This window comes from Epargyreus clarus, unplaced genomic scaffold (assembly GCF_041222505.1).
Source record: "Epargyreus clarus isolate Ecla_fem2 unplaced genomic scaffold, WU_Ecla_fem_2.2 ptg000007l, whole genome shotgun sequence".
NCBI classification, from domain to species: domain Eukaryota; kingdom Metazoa; phylum Arthropoda; class Insecta; order Lepidoptera; family Hesperiidae; genus Epargyreus; species Epargyreus clarus.
Window position 1 is genome coordinate 2,674,296 of NW_027332215.1, and position 14,918 is coordinate 2,689,213.

General features: G+C 38.1%; 2 protein-coding genes across 3 annotated transcripts in view; one reads left to right on the forward strand and one right to left on the reverse strand.

Annotated features, from left to right (window-relative positions):
* wcy (WW domain-containing adapter protein with coiled-coil wacky) overlaps window positions 1-7,461 on the forward strand; it is a 55,515-nt gene extending 48,054 nt beyond the window's left edge. The window contains exons 9-10 of the mRNA XM_073074363.1: window positions 2,168-2,295; window positions 4,536-7,461. Of these exons, the coding sequence (XP_072930464.1) occupies window positions 2,168-2,295; window positions 4,536-4,611 (204 nt within the window). The 3' untranslated portion in view covers window positions 4,612-7,461. The remainder of the gene's footprint in view (window positions 1-2,167; window positions 2,296-4,535) is intronic.
* Window positions 7,462-7,667: 206 nt separating this feature from the next.
* The window catches only part of Dhc16F (Dynein heavy chain at 16F), a 218,427-nt gene continuing 211,176 nt past the window's right edge, over window positions 7,668-14,918 (reverse strand). For both annotated transcript variants that reach the window (XM_073074361.1, XM_073074362.1), the window contains 4 exons: window positions 13,934-14,131; window positions 9,164-9,287; window positions 8,155-8,396; window positions 7,668-7,709 (listed from right to left, as the gene is read on the reverse strand). In XM_073074361.1, the coding sequence (XP_072930462.1) occupies window positions 8,167-8,396; window positions 9,164-9,287; window positions 13,934-14,131 (552 nt within the window). In that variant the 3' untranslated portion in view covers window positions 7,668-7,709; window positions 8,155-8,166. The remainder of the gene's footprint in view (window positions 7,710-8,154; window positions 8,397-9,163; window positions 9,288-13,933; window positions 14,132-14,918) is intronic.

A 14,918-nucleotide genomic window follows, 5' to 3' on the forward strand; every position in this document is an offset into this window, starting at 1 on the left:
TTTTTTGATGTTTGATTTTTTAGGTTTTACCTACTTTTAACCCGACTGCCATAGAAGGATTATGTTTTTCGCGCATATTTTGTATGTTTGTAAATCTTATTAATACATTCGGATCTGGTTAGATAAATTTTGACAGTTAAGGTGACGTTATATTTGTCTAAAATACCAAAGTGTCAATTTTTCATAGATAGGTGTTTGAAAAAAACTGAAAGGAGTTACGAGGCCAATTGTGAGAAAAACTAAAACTGCATCATTAGATTTTTTGAAAATCCGGGAATAGAACGAGTTCATTTAAAAAAAATCACACCCTGTATTATTCCATCATCGCATAGTCTCTTCAGCTTTTTTCGCTGATTCTTATAGTTTAGGATTTGGTCCTGAAGGCTCATTTCAAAATTTCACCCTATAATAAATATTTTGTATACTGTACTGTCAGAGGACGACATATACTACTTTTTATCAAGGAAACATACAACGAGGATTCCGTACCACCCAATTGTCATATATTTTTTCATAGCTACCATAGACGTAAATGTCTTGTGAAAATTTGAACTGTCCACGTATTACGGTTCAATAGATAAAGCGAAATTTGCCGAAAAATAGCGGGTCCTTGTATTGCGTCTCCCATTTATTTTGATGTTTTTAATTTTTAGTATTTGTTGTTATAGTGGCCAGAGGATATTATATTCTAGAATAACAACGGAACGTGGACATTGTTTGAAATTTGCATCAAAAGCATAGGCTGATTCTTACTTTCGCTTCTTACTTTAGTCTGCTTCTATAATAGCGTGATAAAATAGCATTTTGGCGCTGTACCTTTCTTTTTACAGTGCATATTTAGTACAGTATCATCATCAAGGTAATAATTGCGCTTAAAAAAGGACAGATATGCATGAAAATAGTAAATACCCGAATAAAAACCCATTTTCGGGTTTAAACCCGATTTCTTCCCAACGACCGGGTAAAAACCCGGTTTATTCCCGATGGGTTTAAACCCTCTGCCCATCTCTATCTGTAATCAACCCCAGATAGGATTAGATATTCCTACCTGAGGTCGCCACAGATGCGCCGCTAACCCTGAGGACTAAGTTGGAACGCCTCGGAAAAGTCTGTCTCCCTTACCACACCCTTCAAAGCGGAACACAGTAGCGCCTAACACTGCTGTTATTAGGTAGAAATAGGTGTGGCGGTGGTGCCACCGGAGTCGAACCACAAAGGGTTCTACCACCTTTCAATTCAATTGTTATGATATTTTGTTAATTTTATTACGAAATGGATAATTATTTTAAAAAATCAGACAACGTACCCTTTTTTATGTTCACGAGGGGGAAACCTTCAAAAGGTACCCGATGCCGTGGGAGCGACACAGGGTTATGTGGGACTCTTACCGCACTAAAAACCCCCCGGTGGCCGTCCTCAGCGCTGCGTAGAGGACTCCGGGATCTCCAAAGGAACGTAACCGGAGTCCTCTTAGCGCATTGTCCCGTCGGGCTCCGCCCAGGTGAGCTTGTCGCTCACCGCACCGTCTGGTGCGTACGACGGTATGAGACCACACATACCGCCGTCCTTCCCGGGGCCGTCGGCCGGGCGGTTCGAGCTCCCACTCTTGCCACCCACGACCCCAGAAGCCCCCTTTTAGTCGTCTATTACGACAGGCAGGGGATACCCTATTCTTGTCCTGGAACTACAGGGATAATACAAGTACCCTATGCTTTTAGTACCTATTACATGAGTCACATATGGATGTTGATACATTTTAAGTAAATGTATTGTCATTCCATATGAAGTGCGTGACACAATAAATAACATAAATACAATACATAATGTGTTAGCTCCTTTTACTTAATTGATATGTGTCCGGAGGCACCATAGTTTCACCAGTTTCTTCCTAACAACAGTAGTGTTCAGCGCTGCTGTGTTCTGATTTGAAGGGTGTATATGTATAAAAGGGAGGTAGATCCGAGACGTTACCACTTAGTCTTCAGGGTTAGCAGCGCAACTGCGTCGGACCTTAGGTAGGATTCTAATTTTATCTGGGGTTGATTACAGGTGATGAGCAGCAATGGCCACTTACCGTCACGCGTTCGTTGGCTACTTTTATATTATAAAAAAAAATCTTTAATGTTTATATTGTTTACATCGGTTGGTGTGGTTGGGAATGTTTCAGGCGAACAAATTTACGGAGGAGGCATACCAGCTGGGGTGCCTGCAGTGCACGCGCGTGTCCTCCGAGCTGAAGTGCGCTCGCTCGGTGGTGCGCCAGACCGAGATACAGGCCACGCTCCAGGAGCAAAAGTCCGTACCTCAATTATTTATTAAAGTGATACAACTGTATGCTTTGAATATGTATATTCAACGGCGGGCGATAAGTCAACGGCGGTAAATTGATTTATTCTGGTGTAATTTTAGTGGCAATTCAGACATCTTATAGCTTATAGCTATAGTATGTAAGTAAAATTTGGTTCAAATTGATGGAAAATATTATTGATGTTTTTCTTTATCTTTGTGAGCTACTTGATTATGCAGTATGCCCGCGGATCGCGAGATCATGTATTTTATTGTTTGTATTTAATTTGCTCTATCCATAGACCTGTATTTTTAGATATAGGTCAGTGGGTCTATCCCGCATAGTCCAGTGAAATGTTATAAATACTGAGCGTGCAAAATTCGGAGAACGTAATTTAATTATTTTGGAAGTCAAGAGGGCTTGGTCTGAAGCTAAATCCAAGTTTGTGGGGTCAAACTTTTGTCACTCGGCCGCCATCTTTAACCGATTCCGTGCGGATGGCACCACAGTTGTGCCATGAATTTCTTTTGTATGTATGGCGGGTGGCACCCGAGAGGTGCCAAAATTTGAAGCCATAAAACTCGGATAAATTGACGTTTATCAAAGTTGTTCTGAAAACAAAAGTGCCTTTATTTATCACGTAGATCTTTCATAGAAAGCTCAAGCTTTCAGTTTCAGCAGATCACGTGATTTCACATACTTCAGGGATTGTAAACCTCTCAAAAAATATATTATATTATTTTGCAAATTACTGTGATTGTATTACTATAATAGTACCTACTTTTCATTAATAGTAAGCCAATAGAAACTGGATTAAAATATTCGTACTTTGGTGTTTATCTTTGTCGGAATAAATAGCGCAATTAATTTCGATATTCTATTAGAAACCTATCCATTAATAATTTGAATTTTTATTCTAAACAAAACACCAGAAAAAAACTATCATAGTGCTCTGCACGTCTCGAATGTTCATATTTAATTCTATAGTAACACTAAAACAATCAATATATCAAAAACTTACAAAAATGTTTACAACACCTGATAGAAATAAGTCACTTACCTTCCATTTCCGTTATTACACATTGATAGTCACTTTTGTAAACACTAATCGAAAAGTTAAACCATTCACTTTCGCTTTTGGGTGGCTACTAAACTTACAGCACTTGGAAAAAGCAAAAAAAAAACGATAAGTTACAATTCATGGCGGAGGGCACCTTAGCGGTGCCATCAAAGTCCCTGGCGCTTGGCACCACAGTGGTGCCACGAAATATTTGTTCGCCGCCAGGCGTTAAAGTTTGTCCAAAAGGCCGTCGCATTGAATCGGTTAAAAAGGGTTGTTACGATCTATCAGGCAGACTATTAGTCACACAAAAATGTAAGAACATATACGCTGCCTAATTTTGGAATCATTCAATTTGCTTGCGACCATAACTCGTCTCGAGAGTTTCTCGTCTCGAAGATAAGATTATCGAAGGAATATAAAATATTTTGTTCGTCGAAACATTCGCTCTTTTCGCTCGTTGCCTTGGGTGATAATTGCCTCGCATGTAATATTTTATTGCGTCCGTGTAAACAGAATTTCAAAGCAATAATCGTATTTAATTTTTAATTATATCCACTTTTCCGTTTCATTAATTCTTGTATTTAAACGGAAAAAGAAGTAAATGTATTGGGTTAAAATTTGGACAGCGAGCAGAAATGGTTTGGGAGCATCTAACACGTTGTTCCTTGAATTATAATTGCATAATAACTAAACTCGAATCAGAAATTTCGCCCTGTAAACGATTCAAACTGATTTATACGATACTTGTGTAAACCAAAATAGGTCATACGAGATCGTGTTTTTATAAGTCGAGATTCTCGTAAGCAAGAATTTTCTTACTATAATTTCGTCTTGCAAAGAAGTCACATGCGAGTTTCGTATGACATATTGTAGGTGAAATTTTAGTTCTCGCCTGTGTGTAAACATTTTGATACGATTATGTTATGGCGATTATTGCTTGTGATAGTTGTTTACGATTTCTCGACCTGAAACGTGCGAGAAACTCTCTCCGTCTAAATGTCTCTTTGTTTTTACAAATTTTCTATGCGACTAATATTTTACTTGAGTGAGTGTGAAGTATAAGAGTTGGTACCCCACAAACTAGGTTTTAGTTTTACATTGACCCCTTTTGACATCCAAAAGATACTGATGTCGTTGTTGATATTGTAAGAAAAGTTACTAGTAAATTGTTACGTATGTTGACAGGATAATGTACATGCGGCAGCAGATCACGCGGTTGGAGGAGCTCAAGTCGCAGAATTCGTTCATGTCGGAAGACTAGGGCACGCGGTGGGGGGCGAGTGCGCAGGCGCCCCCCGCCGCCGCAGTCCCGCCCCCCGCGCGCGCCCCCTCGCCGCCGAGCACGCCCGCCTCGCCGCCGCCCGACGAGCAGCGCGCCTCGCCGCTCGACACGCCGCTCGACACGCCGCTGGACGGCTCGCGGCGCGCCCGCCAGCACGCGCGCGCCCGCGCCCGCGCCCGCGCGCTCATGGCGCCCCCGCGAACCGTCCCCCGGCATCGCTAAAACACTAGCTCATTCCGTTCTTGTTCATGTTATGTGCTGTGTGTGTCATGTTGTCGAACTGGAAGCGAATCGCTCGGACGAACACGTTGCACGCGACACGGAACTCTCCGCGAACGTTTACGTGGTGTTGTGCATATCGCCACTTGTGTAACTGATTATCTATTTGTAATGAATGTAAATTTTGCAAATCAAACTTTTACTAGGCAAGTTAAGTTGATCAGAGCGAAGTCGTTCCTCTATGCGAATTTTTCACGAACCTATTCTTTTCTTTACTTATATTTTAATGTAGCATTTTGAAGCGTATTTGTGATTGGTTGGACACACATGTATGTTTGAGTTGAAACTCAATTATTAAAGCGATTAGATTATATTAGAAATGATTTACTATGATGCGATTATCACCTTCATCTGTCAGTTTAAGGGTACAGTGTTTTGTAACGTGTTATTGTAAAGTTTCAAATTATTAAAACAACAATTCGGTAGGAGATTATAGTTTTTCTATAGAGAATAGCACATTAACTGTCAGACACGAACGCCGCATACTCGCGCGGGATGATGTTCGTTAAGACTAATCATTGTATAAACATTGTAAAAACTCATCATTTTAAAAATAAAAATGTGCAGTAGAGTTCATTAATTTTGCTAATCATATAAGCTTAATGTGCGTAAAGCGAGCGAGCCACGCCGGCGGCCGGCTTTAACGAATCCGTGGGTAGGTAACACATTTAGGTCTTTTTATTTTTGTAATATTTGTAGGGCTAGTACTTTGTTCATGCAGACTTTAAGATCAACCTATGTAATATACCATCGAATTAACGGTAGCGAGTACTGTGATATCCATTCACTTTCACGCGTAATGTTAGTAAAATGTATACTATAAGAAGGTCTGAGTGGAGCTTTTTACTGCGGCGCTGTACCAAAGGCATTCTGAAAAGGCACTTTTAACCTTTGATTATGGTTATTAAAAAAATGTGTAGTGTTTTCAGTTTTATCGTTGGATGTCTTTACGAGATGTCCATAGTTTGTCATCACAACTAGGTAATGCCTCATAAAAGTCTGACGAAGTACAGAAAAGTACAAAAAATACAAATTTTAAGGAAATATAGATTTAAACCTAAAGTTATAAATTATGCATTTTAAACGTTCACAATTTGTCTTCATGGATAAGAAATACAATCAATATATGTCCATTAATAATGAATAATTTGTTTCGTCCTTAATATGTATCGTATGTGCGACAGTGTTGCGTGAAGATTCGTTACGCTAGTATGTCGCTTCTATTATTTGTTATATTTATTATTTTAAACATTGGCATTGATATTGATTTATTTTTATTACTAGACTTTTTAGATGTATGATATGTTGCATTTTTATGTTATGAGAATTGTAGAATTGAAAAAATAATAATGATTGGTTAAAAGTGACCTATTAAAATGTCTTTACTGTACCTAGATAATTTAAATTAAGATTTATTCATAAATACCATTTCCGTGGCACTTTCAAATTTGTATATTATGTATATCACAAAATAAGGGAGTCATAACATATACATAGTTTAAAAACGGGTGAACCCAAATAAGAAATAAATATCTAATAAAATAATTTGTTTTAAAATAATCTAAACTTGAAGATTCAACAGGACTTTTTAGTATATAGATTAAACTGTGTATAAAATTGCGATAAGACTAGGGAAAACGGAACTGTAAAATGTACAACAGACTACAGCTGCGCCTGTTGCCAACCGAGCAGTTTAGTTAATAGGAGGCTGACGCAGACCGCCCGCCTCACCGCTGACCGGTGACCCCCACGTCGTAGCGTACTTGCATGTTGTAATAAATCAATTTTATTAGTAGTTAAGAAACTAGTTAGTCTTATTATAAATAATATACCTAATACCTGGGTATACGAGTTTTTCGAACACTAGCGGAAGTTTTTGTCTGACCTAATCGTCTAAGTCTTCTGAAGCTTAGGATAGTAGAACATGTTTTTAATGACCGCAACATTCGAAAACTCCGTGTACTGGCCTAGAACCAAATGATACGTCAGCGAAACGTTGCGGTGTCACCGGTTCACCTTCGACCCGACGTGGTCAGATTTCTATGTTTATATCAGTGTTGTTAAAGCTAGTTTTTGGGGCGAGATGCTACCATTTGTTCACTGTCTGGTATTGTCAATAAGGTTTATTTAGACTAAATTTTCTCGTAGTTATTATCAAAGATACCAGAGTCAATAAAGACGTATTAAGTATTAATCCAAAAAAGGACGAATGCATATGTAAAATAATAATTAGATGTAAAAAATGTCCTTGTCGTCGCGATCGCCGCTTATTAGACAGCGCGGTGCGTGTCAGCCCAAGTATCATACTGCCTGTGTGGCGTAGCGGAATGTATGTAGATAGCCGATTAATGTTAGTGTGGGAGGTCGCGCGGGCGCGGTCGACTCACCCGCCGCACTGTATAGTTAGATTGAAGTCGACCGCCGCCAGCGCACAGAAACAACCTCTCCTAAATCTTTACATTGATTGTTTCCCATAATATTTGTAACGTTACTGAAATTGTTCGAAATAAGATTTAACCACTTTAAATAAATCTGTTTCAATAAACACTATTGGTATTAATTGTTTTCTTTCAAATTAATAATTCCCTAATTTGTAAGTTTCACTTTTAAAATATACTACACTAAAGAAAAAGTCTTCAATAATTAAAAATCTTTAATATTATAATCACATAATATTACCTACTGTCTGGATTATATTTCAATTAATAAACGATGATATTTTGTTATGTGCCCTAGCATGTACAATTACTACAATGTACAATTTATTCGGCACTAATTTTTTAACTTTCTTCATGCACCTGGAATCAATAAAAATGTTCATAAGTTAAATAATTATTAAGAGCATCTGCAGGTGATACGGTGATAATTTGTATTATAAAAATGGTTTTAAAATTTGTGTTTATTGCGTTTATCTGTCGTAAGCTCAGCTTATCAAGCTCTACTCTCGTAAGGATCTCTTCTAAATCAGAATGTAATCAAAATTTTAATTGTTCATGTTATAAAGATTATTTTCTACTTGCATAAAACCGTAGATTCGATACAAGTATGTGTTAATTTTGTTATTTTGTATCGCATTTGAGACCATTGTACGCTGTGTACGTACATAGAGCAATAACATGCAATCACATTAAATATTAATAAAGGCTTATTCAAATATCAAGAATTTCTAAAATACTAATTATAGAATCAATTTAGTTTTATGTATGCATGAGTATAAACTTTATAATAGAAGTCAATGTTTACATGTAAGCGCAATCAGTCAGTGATCTGCGTAAGCAGCGCGGTGCCGCGTATGATCCAGAAGTCTGAGGGCATGTCGGCGGGCAGCAGCACGGGCAGCACGAAGTTGGTGCTGTGGCCGGTCGTGGACAGCGTGCCCGCGCGCTCCGACGTCTTGTACAGCGGCGCCTCGTACCGCGGGTCCGGCTTCGGCAGTTCCAGCACCGGCTTGAACCACACCACCGGCAGCGGCGGGTTCATCTGACCTGAGCGGTTACACATACTACTACAGGGGCCACTGGCCGAACTTTTGTACATATGTTATCGTAATCTTAAAATATCAAACACGACTAAGTAATAATGTAAATTTCATAACACATTCTTGTATGTTATACAGGGTGAATTTTTCAAACGGGCCTTCAGGGCCAAATCCGAAACTATAAGGGTTAGCGAAAAATGCTAAAAGGAGTTACGAGGCCTATTTTTATAAAAACTAAAACTGCATCATTACTTTTTTAAAATAACGTTTTCCCTAGCTGAGAATCGAACGAGTTCATTTTGAAAAAAAATACACCCTCTATTTTATTACACTATCTGACAGTGTTGCTTAAAAGGATCAAGGAATCAGGATCACGGAAGGATCAGGATCTGGGAAGTAATGATAAATGACAAACTAAAGGATAATTTCAGCATTTTTTGCTAATCCTTATAGTTTCGGTTTTGGCCCTGAAGGCCCGTTTGAAAAATTCACCCTGTATATATACACTACATACACTTATTAGCCACGAATACGTAGAAATTTACGACATTTTAAACTATTTATGGGTGTCTATTTTAGATAATATTACCGATGAAGCAACTATATTGGTCATATTAAAACGAAACCTTAGCATGTGTATATTTTAACTCTACAAAAAGTAAATTCAAGGAAATTACTTTTACGCAGGTCCAACAGTTATTTGTCAGATCTGTACATAGCTAGATAATATAGATGACATCTATCAGTGACAGTACAACGAGTGATTCAACTAACCGGGCAACGCGTCGACGAGGCAGTTGTTGCGGATGTCCCAGCGCGCCGCGTCTATGAACAGCCCGTGAATGTTGACGCCGTCCTCCGGCCGCCGCAGTGGACCGAACACGTCCGTGCCTTCCTCCTGCATATTTGTAAACTTGAATGTAATAAAGTACACGTAGAATGTCTCAGGTCGATTACAAATGCTACCCATGAAGAGTACGTTTCCATACTCTTCAAACCAAAATATAGCAGCACTTAAGCACAGTATAAGGATCTACTGTGACTTAAGACTGAAATAAACGTAACAATGTTACCCGACCAGTCTATTCACGAAGAGATTCACTATCAGTGGAATAGTACAATGTTAGAAATCATGATTAACCGATTCAATGCGGCGGCCTTCTGGACAAACTTTAACGCTTGGCGGCGAACAAATATTTCATGGCACCACTGTGGTGCCAAACGCCAGGGACTTTGATGGCACCCCTAAGGTGCCCTCCGCCATGAATTGTAACTTATCGCTTTTTTTTTGCTTTTTCCACGTGCTGAAGTTTAGTAGCCACCCAAAAGCGAAAGTGGATGGTTTAACTTTCGATTAGTGATTACAAAAGTGGCTATCTACGTGTAATAACGGAAATGGAAGGTATGTGTCTTATTTCTATCAGGTGTTGTAAACATTTTTGTAAGTTTTTGATGAATTGATTGTTTTAGTGTTACTATAGAATGAAATATGAACATTCGAGACGTGCAGAGCGCTATGATAGTTCTTTTCTGGTGTTTTGTTTAGAACGAAAATTCAAATTATTAATGGATAGATTTCTAATAGAATATCGAAATTGATATGCGCTATTTATTCAGACAAAGATAAACACCAAAGTACGAATATTTTAATCCAGTGTCTATTGGCTTACTATAAACGAAAAATAGGTACTATTATAGTAATACAATCACAGTAATTTGCAAAATAATATAATATATTTTTTGAGAGGTTTACAATCCCTGAAGTATGTGAAATCACGTGATCTGCTGAAACTGAAAGCTTGAGCTTTCTATGAAAGATCTACGTGATAAATAAAGGCACTTTTGTTTTCAGAACAACTTTGATAAACGTCAATTTATCCGAGTTTTATGGCTTAAAATTTTGGCACCTCTCGGGTGCCACCCGCCATACACAAAAGAAATTCATGGCACAACTGTGGTGCCATCCGAACGGAATCGGTTAACTGTCAAACCCATTCATTAATTATTAATTGATTGTGTGATTGTTATGTAGACAAATTAAAAAAATATTTTTGTTATAGAATTGTATTTGTAATATCTACATGTATGTGGCATATCTAATGTAATAGTAGAAAATATGAACCATGTAAATCTGTATATTACTCAATCCTTTACAAATACTCCTGAGGAAATTTTATATTAAGAATGTTAATTATCAGCCTGACCAACTATTTTTAAAGATATTATGACGCTTGTCATAATCTAAATCGTATTCTCTTCACAATTCACATTTTATTTACTTTCAGAATTTATTTATTACAAGATATCTAAGTAGTGACCAAACTAGCAATTTTGAGGTCAACTTACCTTGGTTTGAGATTGATTAATTATCACATATTACTTTTTTTTAAAGTATATCGTTGAGTTGGTATATTAAACATCACAAGCGTCCCATGCCATTTATGTAAACACGTTGAAGTATCATCTTAGAAAATAATTCACTCATATTGCACTAGATGGCGTTGTTCACCCAAAACTTAGCAACAACTAACAACTAATAGCTGTAGTACAAAGTAATTAAACCGTTGTATTTTCATCGGTCTTCCACATGTATATAGTAACACGAGCGAATTCGCGGGTAAAAGCTAGTTCCTAATAATTTTTGGTTTATACATATTGGTTATTTTTTAATATAAGCAGTATTTTTGAGTAGGGCCACCTAGTGGCGAGTAGCAATAACATATCATACCATCGTTATGTAGTTCGCGCCTTACTGGCATCGATCATAAGCGTTTACTGAAAAAAAGGTCGCCAGTCGCCTGCTGCAGACAATTCGGAGCCACTCACCATTGGGTGGCGCCACCAGTATCTCAGACTTGTAAGTGCATCTAGCCGTTTATTATGTCAGGGCCCAAATTACGGGCATATCTGACGAACCTAAGGATTATTACTAGGGACCGGGTATCTTCTATACAATGTAATGCCATCAAAAACATAACTTGTAAAAAAAGCAAGTCTCGCAATAATACTTCTACCGTAAAAAGTTGTGAGATCCATGTAATACCAAGTCGGTTATTTTAGGGGCATCGAAATAGGGCAATCAAAAACATAACTTTGTAAAAAAATGAGTTTCACAACTTAATTTTTCTGCGGTAATAAGTTGTGAGATCCATGTAATACCACGCCTTTAATTTAAAAAAAGTATTTAATGGCATCTCATTTCTTTTTGTAGAAAGTCCTATACGTTTATTTAAGTTTTTTATATAGCTTAAGGGGCCCACAAAAGTGTGGTCGCATACTGTCGTGCACATCAGACGGTGTGGCGAGCGTCAAGCTCACCTGGGCGGAGCCCTACGGGGCACCGCGCTAAGAGGACTCCAGATGCGTTCCGTTGGAGATCCCGGAGTCCTCTACGCAACGCTGAGGACGGCCACCAGGGGTGTTTTAATGCGGTAATTGTCCCACATAACCCTGTGTCGCTCCCACCGGGTACCTTTTGAAGGTTTCCCCCTCGTTAACGAAAAACAGAGTTAAATTAAATAAAACGTAGTTTGTGGGTATACCTGCGATATCACATAAAGACCCAAAGGTTGCCTGGAATATAGTGGCCGCCTTTCTCTGCCGGACGGAAAAACGGGAAGCCGTGGCGTCGGCAAGCCACCTCCGCCGGCCGCGGTTTAGTGTTCTTTCTTTATGGCAATTTCGAGCAACCAATTCATTAACTACAAATGTATCCCTATATATTTATATGGGATACAAAGTTATTTGCGTAGTTAGTGTAACTAGGAAACTGGACCCAAAAAGCAAAATATTTTAGTTATGATACGAGTATGTTAAACACTTATTTTTGTATTTTAAATTTGAGGTTTATATGTCTGCTAGAAGTACCTTAGACTTTTGATGATTTGGCAGTGAATGAGTGTGTGATGAAATTAAGAACTTTGACTAAACTCCAGCCAAATTGGAAGAAGAATGAGAATGTTTACCAATAATATTTTATTAGCAACCGAGAAGGGGCACATATCAAAAACCTTTTCTTTGTCAGTGCAATTTATTTACAAATAATATTTTAAAATTATAATTGTTTTCTATCAAATTGTTCTATTGGCTTTCGAGTGGCTACTTTTAGCTTTCGAGTAATCTAGCAATAATGAACTTGTTCGATTCCCGATTAGGGAAAAGATATTTTTAAAAACGAAATATGCAGTTTTAGTTTATATCGAAATCGGCCTCGTAACTCCTTTCAGCATTTTTCGCTAATCCTTATCGTTTGGGATATGGCCCTGATGGCCTATTTGTAAAATTCACCCTGTATATGTATGACTTAACTTATTTCGTCAAACATAACCTTAGTCGACTCATCCTTTGGGTGTGTTAATTCTGTTTGCGTCGTGGCATAGGTATAGTTGTAATTCTTAAGCTACTGGTTCAAAGCGAATGAAGTTTGGAATATACCGTGTTTATGCAATGATTGCTTAGTTCCTAAAATCGGGCTTCTAGTTTTATCTGCGAAAATGGCCTGAATTGCTTCGAGAAAAGAATGATACGGCCGTGCCACTGTTTTTCTTGTTCGACTTGGCGAGGGCACTGTCGTGCCCCCAGATTTATTTGCAAGACTTCTGCGTGATAATTATGCTTATAACAACTACCTTGGTATCACAAATACCTACGATCCCCTTATTTTATAATGTAAAGTGGGTATTTGATAACAGCTGATTCTTCTTCATGAGTTTATGTCTAAAATATTCACAGGAGATCATAAAATCACTCGTCGGATTACCTATAAGTAAAGATCGATATTCAGTTGAGATATCCAAAGAAAATAAAAATGTTGTCATATGAGTCCTATCATAATACGCTCGAATTTATAGAAAACGCAAAAAGGGCGGTACAAATGCGAGAGATACGGCACCTAAAAATAAAATAAAATAACATTTCCACGAAAAATCTACAGCGCAGATCCAACTTGCGCCTTTGTAACTTTTTATACCAGAGACGCGCCACCCCATCCCATCCCCTTGGGGTGCTATTCGCCTACTAGGAATACCATAGAATATAAGAAGCTAATAATCATTTCGAAAATAACAAATAAAAATATAAAATAGGTTCCACTTTTGCGGCAATTTGAAAAGAAAAAAATATGTAGATGATTTTTTATAACATATCGATAAGTTGAAGTCGGCTTGCAGGTAAATATTATAGTTTTTCAGAAAGGTTACAATACGTTTAGTCCATTGAAATGTTACATTTGGGTTGAAAATGTCAGAGACGCAATTTTATTTTTTGAATTTCAAGGGGCTTAGAGTGAAGTTAAATCCAACTATATATCTTCATAAATGACATCAGAGCATTCTGATGGGTGGGTCATAAAGAATAATTAAAAAAATAAAAATATGCGTTGAAAATTAAAAAATGGCACCATGTGCAACGAGCGATCAATGTGGCATCCTAAGTGCCTAAATGTGGGCTGTCAATAAAAATAGTGATCTATTCATATACTCGCTCAAACACACGTTTCACTACATAAATTAGATAAAATAATTGTAAGCAACAAGCGAGTGTTACCTTGACTTTTCTTTTATTGAATTTGTAGACGTCCTCCTGCGAGAGGAAGTAGGAGACCGGTTCGAAGTCGAACATGAGCGCGTCGATGGGCACCCGGTAGCGGCGCGCGTAGGCCTGCAGCGCGCCCGTCAGCAGCCCCTGCGGGAAGAACAGCCCCGACACCCAGCTGCTCGCCTGCAGACCCTCCACCAGCCACCGCTGCAACAACACACGCACACCCACACACACACACTATATACACGCTCACATTACGACTCATTCAAGAAAATATATAATACCTATCTCCTAGAAAGTCAACATAAATCTAATTCGGTAAATATCAACATTGCAATAAAGAAATGTTGAATATTAAAAAAAATCGTATAATGTATATATTATGAAGGTGGTATAACCTTTTGAGTTTCGACTCCGGCGGCACCACCGCCACACCAACTTCTGCCTTATAACAGCAGTGTTAAGTGCTGCTGTGTTCTGTTTTGAAGAGTTCCAGCTTAGTCTTCAGGAGTAGCGGCGCATCTGTGGCCGATCTCAGATAGGAATATCTAATCCTATCTGGGATCTAATTACAGATGTTCATGGGCGGCAGTAGCCACTTACCATCAGGTGGACTGCATGCTCATCACTCCTATATTATATAAAAAATAATATCAGCTTTTAGGGGCCCCTCTTATGTTGAGCCTTGGGTATAGGCCCCTGTACCCTTAGATTACTTACATACCTACTAAACATCACCTACTAAAATACTATAATGGCTTACTAACACATGCACTCATATTATACACGAGAAAATATGAAATTCCTTTTACATTATATTCTATTTCGCATCCATCGCATGGAATGGAATGAGCTATTTCATTCCATGCTTTTGCACAGTACGCATTCCACTGCCCTCCATCCCACTATATTTTATTTCGATATCGATTTTAAATATCTACATTTAAATCCTTTAACATGTGTACTCGTCACAACATAAAAATGCAACCCC